At 44.3% G+C, this 7,500-nt stretch overlaps 1 protein-coding gene across 1 annotated transcript in view; it reads left to right on the top strand.

Moving 5' to 3' along the window:
* The window catches only part of LOC125034606 (multiple PDZ domain protein-like), a 419,124-nt gene that overhangs the window by 12,388 nt on the left and 399,236 nt on the right, over nucleotides 1–7,500 (top strand). Inside the window, exon 4 of the mRNA XM_047626507.1 lies at nucleotides 1–143. This exon is cut by the window's left edge and continues 52 nt beyond it. Within this exon, the coding sequence (XP_047482463.1) occupies nucleotides 1–143 (143 nt within the window). The remainder of the gene's footprint in view (nucleotides 144–7,500) is intronic.

The raw sequence follows: 7,500 nt of genomic DNA, 5'->3' as shown, positions 1-7,500 counted from the left end.
AGCTCGAGCGTCACCTGAGCCTCCTCCACAACGGCTACCCGCCTACAACGACCGCCGACCCCGTGGTAGCTGCCTCCGGCTCGCCCGCCACCAACGGCCACATCGCCCCCTACACCAACGGCGACACGGATGCTCTTACACGAGTGAGTACAAGATTGTCGTGTTTCTGCAGTGGTGGCTCTCGCCTCGGGATTGCGAGTAGGACCTTGGGCTTGCTCGAGGCTGTTTTCCGTAGGGTGTGTTATCCCAGGTTCTTAGTGGGTGGGCTGCTTTGAATATGCTGTGAAACGAGTAACGAGAAAAGATACATTTTATGGATATTACTATTGAAAAGGATTTGTAACAAGTCTAGTGTGATGTGAATGAGGACATCTTGGTTGATCCATTTATGTTTCAAATATTGATTACTGGATATGGAAACATACTCTAGATCGTGGATATATACCATTTAGTATCATTCTATATTCGATTGAGCTCTCACAGAGGTCCTTGGGTGCCATGATACGTACACGTAGTTTTGAAACATTGTTTGGTTAAAAAATATCAGAAAAAATCATTACTTCGATGCCATAAACCGTAAGCAATCAGATATAAAAGGCTGTATTGACTTACTCTTGTGGCTTATTGGATATCTGATCATTTCAGTATTTGATAGGTAATTATTTGTTACTGATGTTTTTCCTAGAGTCGTTGAATAACTGATACCCACATTTGCAGAATCATTGAACCGAGACTCTAAAATTTTCACTAACTTTTTTTTTTTTTTTTAGCTATCATGTTTATAATCTAATAACCTCATTTTGGCCCCGGTGAGAATATTAGTGTAATCGTCGAGGTGCCGTCACGTCGGCTAGCATCTGTTTAATTTCCCTGGGGAGCGCGATGCATGCAGTCTTGTTTTGCGGGGCATGCGAGCGCCGGCTCTTCCGCTGGATAGACAGGCGGGCCCAGGCGACTCCCTTCCTCTCCTCCCCCTTCCCTTCCTCCCTCTCCTCTCCCTCCCCCGTTACGCGCCTCCTGCCAAAGTATGTAATCAAAACTGTCCTTCTCTCGTGGCATCTCGTGTCTAACTTACCTCGGAGCGAAATAAGAGGAAGAGGGAAAAAAAAAAGTGACAGAACAGTCCAACATGTCCGAGGAACCAGCAGGAATCGCTTGTCTTCCTACGGTGTAACGGGAAATATTTTTAAAAAATTGGTTAGAAAGAATACAAGGAATCTGTCCGATGAGATAATGAGAAGGAATGATGAAATAGGAATACTTAGAAAGCTCAGTAATAGGGCGAGGAGGTAGAACAACTTAGGGAACGAATGAAACACTTGCGAAGCAAAAAAAAAAAAAAAAAAATGTGTAGACAAGTTAATTGGAGACGCGGAGACGCCCAAGCCCATCTAGCCTGTTAATCTTTTTAATTGTTTTGAATAATTAATAGTGGTAGAGCAGAGTTCCATTAACACGTGATGATTTACTCAAGAAGTTGATGACAGTATTTAGACTTACTCCTGCCTGATACACAAGATTTAAATATATCAAATTTGTAAACGTAGACTTTTGATATAAAAGGAAATTATTCCAATACCTAATTAACTTAATTGGGATTTGGACAGAATGAAATGAGAGGGAGAGAGTTGTAGGCCGTGCGTTTTGGGGTAAAAGGATCCCCTCTCACCCGACGGGCTATAGAGAGGAGAGATAGAACGACCGACTTGTCAAGAGAAAAAAAAGGGACAGAACCAGGAACATTTTTTGAATTTGAATCAGGCCGGAGTTTTCACTCGTTTTTAATAAGATTTACTTTCTTTGAGAGAAATAACTACGTTTTTTTTAATAGTAGTGAAATTGCGTGGCCGATGAATGAATGCCATCCGACATTAACGTAGGAAATGTGGGAAAAGGTTTCTCAAAATTTACTAAATGGTAGTGACTTTATGGAATGTTTTTTTTCGTTGTTGTAATTACTGTGTTTGCAAAAGTTCGCATTTTTTTCCCGTTCAAGCAGGACGGTTAAATGTTTAATGGTGCTGTTGCCAGCAAAGATAAGACTAAGGAAAATTATTCCCGATGGAGAAAAGAATAAATACGGAGAAGAAAATCATAGTTTAACATTTCACAGTCATTTTCCGCTATTCTTGAAAGTGATATAAGATGTAACTCTTGCAGTCGCTCAGGCCCCTTTTTCGGGTGACCTAAAAGTCCAGATCGCAAGTTAGCATTAGATAAAATGAAGGAAAAGGGGGGAGGGAAGGGGAGGAAGAATTAGTTTGATAGTGATAGTGATCGATGACCCGGCCACGTAACGAGCTAGATTCGGGAATTTGTCGCCCCCGAGGAATTACCGAACCATTAAATCCGGTAACCGAACATCGGCGGAAAGCAAAATCAGCGGAACCCAAACTTCGGCTGCGAAGAAGCATGGCCTCCGTAAATTTGATGGCGAGGCGCGTTCTGAAATTCGAGAAAGGAAATTTTAGCTTAATATGCCTTTGATGGATCGTGCTTTATTTTTTTTCCTTTCAGGGTTTGAAGTGACGAGGGGAGGGGAATGGAGGGAGGGAGGGAAGTTAGTGGGTGGGTCGGTGGGTAGGCGAGTCGGTGGATTAGGTGAGTTAGTAAATGGACGAGCAAATTGGTGGGTAAGAACATGAGCGGGAGAGTGAACGAGTGAGTAAAGGAAGAAAGAGAGAAAAAAATCCTAGGCGGAAGAATAAGATAATAGAGTGACTGAGGGACGCCAGCCTTTGTCAGAGTCATCCGGGATTGGCTATCTTATACGCCCCGAACTTTCTTTTCTTGGTGAGGTGATGTCCCCCGACGTAGCTCCCGATTTGGCCGAGTCGCCTGCCTCGTAACACGGCGCTCGATATTACGATCTCTCGTTCACCTTCACCGGCTGTAGGCACTCGGGTCGTAAGGAGGTGCTTCTTGATCGAGGGATATTACTGTCATTTAGATTTCCTTGTGTAATGGGGCAGGTGCTATAAGTATGTGGGAAAAAGTAGTCGATGGGATGCCTCTCTTTCCGCACGTCGAGGGGCGCCGTGGTTAACGGGGCTCAAGACGCCCCCCCACTTCCCCCTCACCGTTAGGAATATCCCCTTCAAAGTGTTTGTGGATAACGTGGCTGTCGATCTGTAAAGAGAAGAGACGGGGGAGGGAGAGACTCATTTGAAATTGTATATATTCGTCCTCACACGTTAGGCCATTTTTATTGGCCCATGTGTGTTTTTAAGAGCATTTCCTAAAGGGATGTTAAAGGGAAAAGGCCCGTCTTAACCATAGCGCACGGGCACGCCCTCGAATGGGAATTGTGAAGAGAGGGAAGCAGGGAAACAACGAGGGGATGTTGATGTATGCGTGTGATTTACTGAGCTCCCTTGGGCATCGGCAGCTAGTTATTGTCTCTGTTTTTGTCCTCGTTAAATAGGATTGAGGAATCAGTCTTCGGGTATGCTATTACAGTAATGGCAGGTCGTGCTATTCACACTTTCACATTTTGATCTAATAGACACATTTCAGGAGAAAGACCGAGAAAGACGAGATGGAAAACGGAGAAAGGAATAGTGGAGAAAAGAAAGGAGAAAGGAAGTGACTGGGGAAGAAGTGAGTGGCAAAGGCGAAGGGATAGAAAGCAAATGGTAGCGAGGGAAATGGAGTGGCAGAGAGAAAATACAGAAGGAAATTTTACTGCATAGTCAGAGTTCCCTTTTCTCGCAAGCCTTGTTGCTGCCAGTCTTCGGTCTGTGTTGCCCATAAGATATTCATCTGGCTGCTGTACGTCTCTCCTTGGCGGTTCTTGGCGCGATGGCGTTTCTCACATTTGGCCCCCGCGTCGTCGAAGGACTTGGCCGCTGCTGACTCCACAGTGTCACCGCGTGCCATAGCTCCCATCGCGCCGCCCGGCTTCCTCTGGCACTATTGATAAATCACATCGAGCGCTAACTACTCGTGCCACCCTGGCCGGGGCGGGGGAGGGGATCAAGGATAAAGAGGAGGGGTCCCAGGTCCCTCTGGTGCCGCGTCGACAGTCAGACTCTTCTCATTAGTCCCATTATTCCGTTGTTTTCACCGTTTCACTTATTGCTTATTCTGCCACGTGTCAAGGGGTCAGTTCCCGCCTCGTGTATGATTGAATGGCGCAGGCGACCGCCATGGCTAATATCTTGCACGTTGCAGTTCGGTAGATTTAGCTTCAAAGATTGTGTTTGCCCGCTGTTCCTTGCTAATGTTCGTCAGCGAATCAAAGCAAGAGAAGTCCTGAGTGTATTGGCATTTCTTGGCTTGATGAACGTGAATAGCTTTAGTTTGACAAAATGAAGGACTTTTATTTCGCTTTTTCAGCTGAATATCATCATATATTACATAATATAGTTGTTGAAGTAATAGATTTTACGTAGGATTTTGATAGAAGGGAATTTGCAATTAAACAGCTAAAATATACTATGGAGTAGAACACAAACATGAATGACCGTCATACGTAACGGTACCGAATATGTTGCTTTTCTTTGTGAATAATGAAGTAACATTATCGGAGATTTTGACACGTTTATGTCCAGATAAAAGCGCATGTATAAATGCTTTTTATTAAAGTATTTACTTTTGTTCGGCAGTTAGTTTACTCTATTGTTCCTTCTATTTGCTTGTTTTTTATTCGATGTGACGTCACCCACCAAGGGAGCTTGAAATGTGACCGTGATTATCATTCTATTTTAGGCTCATTAATTACATGTCAAAGCTCGGATTGCAAGATTAGTCAAGTTTGTTTTCCGAGCTTAACTCGTAACCTGAAAAGTGTGACTGTATTTGCTCATTATGGCCGAGCTAGTGTTTTTTTCCCGCATCTCCCGTATTATGATTGTTTTGCATGAGCTGTCTGTCGCCCGTAACCATCATGGCGCTGGGAGAACGCCAGTCCCTCTGTTAGAATAATTATTCGCATAATTCAATGGCGCGATCTAAAACGTGGAGGGAAGCTAATAATGGGAATTACTATTGTCGAAAGTAATGGGTGAACTATTTACCCTAATACGGACAACCATTATTTCCAGAAGATCAGCTCCCAAATGCAGGCAATTATTAGTTTTGCCAAACAACTGTCGATAATTAGTTCAAGTTCATTATGTTCAGACAACCAGGCAGGCGGAGTATGCACCCCTACACTATATGATTATAAACCTGATAGAAGGGCCATGGACGATTTTGCAAATTCATTCACGTAAAAAGATGAAAAAAAATTGAGTGAATTATGAAAATGGAGGTACTTACAAGCATCGATTCGCTTTAGAATAGTATACCTTGAATACCGAAACCCAGGAAACCCATTTTCTGTGGTAGTCAGATTCATTTTCTATGTCTGGTGGAAATACTCGCCGAAAACGTTGACATTCTCCGGCCGGCAGGAATGTTCAGACCTCGTTGTATTTTGTTAGTAAATACACATCAGATGAACAAATAAATGTACTTTCAATGTTTTTAAAAGAGACCCTATAGAGAGGAACAAATATTAGAAACGATTTCGTCCCATATCTAAGTTATAACAGCATTTTTAGAGAAAAAAAAATAATACATTCAGAAGAAAATCCTTTTGTAAATATATCTAAGCTGGAGAGCCGTGTGTCATCATATCCTCAGTATTTATTTTATTGTACACACAACCCCCCCCCCCCCCACACACACACACACACTCACATACTCACATTCACTCACTCACTCACTCACTCACTCACTCACTCACTCACTCACTCACTCACTCACTCACTCACTCACTCACTCACTCACTCACATACATCACTCACTCACTCACTCACTCACTCACTCACTCACTCACTCACTCACTCACTCACTCACTCACTCACTCACTCACTCACTCTCTCACTCACTTGCATTCTCTCTCTCTCTCTCCCTTCCTCCTTCCCTCTTTCTCTCTCTCTCTCTCTTCCTCCTTCCCTCTCTCTCTCTCTCTCTCTCTCTCTCTCTCTCTCTCTCTCTCTCTCTCTCTCTCTCTCTCTCTCTCTCTCTCTCTCTCTCTCTCTCTCTCTCCCCTCTCTCTCTCACTCACTCTTTCTCTCTCTTTCTCTCTTTCACACTTTCTCTCTTTCTCTTCCTCTCTTTCTCTCTTTCTCTCTTTCTCTCTTTCTCTCTCTCTCTCTCTCTCTCTCTCTCTCTCTCTCTCTCTCTCTCTCTCTCTCTCTCTCTCTCTCTCTCTCTCTCTCTCTCTCTTTCTCTCTCTCTCTTTTCGCTCGCTCGCTCGCTTACACCAACTCTTACACTGACACCCACACTCAAACTCATGCTCACACTCATACTGACACTCATGCTCACATACACATGACCGTACATTTCTCCAGGCCTTGCCAGGGCGAAAAGATCTTTTAAACACTTGTCATGGAAAAGGTTCCTCCCGGACATGCTAGTGCTTTTCTTCCTCAAGCATCCCCGGCGCGGGCAGATGTCGTCGCACTCTCTCAGTCGACTCGCCTCGGACTCGCTGCCAAGACTTCAAAGATTTAGGAACAAAAGGACAGGCTGTTCTGATAACACACTGGCCATGCACCCCCGTCGCGGCCCTGAGAAGGAGGGAGAGGGGGGGAAGAGAAAATACGAGAGGGAAATGAGGAGGAGAGATGGAGAGGGAGAGGGAGGACGACTTCCTGGGAATGTTCATATCTGGGTGAGGGAGAAAAGGGGGGTAGAAGGGATAGGGATGAAGAGACAGCATGGGGATGACATTGCGTGGTAGAGAGAAAAGGAGAGAGAGGGAGGGAAAAAGAAGTGAGAGAGGTGGTGATAGAGAAGAGGAAGAAAAGGGAAAGGGATGTTGGGGGGGGGGGGGGGTGATACTGTCTAGTAGAGAGAGAGGAGGAGGAAGCAATGAGGGAAATAGGAAGATAGATGGAGAAGGAGAGGGAGAGGGACGTCGGGGGATTGGCATGGTAGATAGAGAAAATAAGGGAGATATGGGTGGGGAGAGAGAGATGGAGAGTGAGAGGGAAAGAGACATCGTGGGAATGACACTGCCTGGCCCTCCTTGTGTGACGCAGTGAGAAACAAAGCAAAGCCGTTACAAACAACATTAGACAGTGTTATGTAGTTATGAATGTTGAATTTTTAATGAACCTGAATAGAGGTCGGTGGGCAGTGTACGTGTTTTGTATCTCAAATCTGAAGGGAAAAACATTTTTAGAGTTACTCAGAGAACAAAGGAAACAAAATAAGGAGAAAATAAAAGAAGGAATGTAAATAACAGTAAGAGGGGAAGGAAAAGGGGTTAACATTTACTGAAAGGCATAGAATGAAAGTCCCTCTGCCCTTAATTACCCAGTTGTTTCATTCGGTTTGTATCAAGTTCCACACAATATTCCATAAAGAAAAGTCGACGAAGTTCCATCCCGGGCGGCTGTTCGGAGTCCACGCGGCCACAAGTTATTTTTATTACTAATTGTGTTGGGACCTGCGTGACAGTTTTGCGGTGGACGAACATGGCGTTGTACAAATTAAATAAAT

The sequence above is a fragment of the Penaeus chinensis genome, chromosome 18, assembly GCF_019202785.1.
Source record: "Penaeus chinensis breed Huanghai No. 1 chromosome 18, ASM1920278v2, whole genome shotgun sequence".
Classification (NCBI taxonomy): domain Eukaryota; kingdom Metazoa; phylum Arthropoda; class Malacostraca; order Decapoda; family Penaeidae; genus Penaeus; species Penaeus chinensis.
This window is presented reverse-complemented; position numbering and strand designations above follow the sequence as displayed.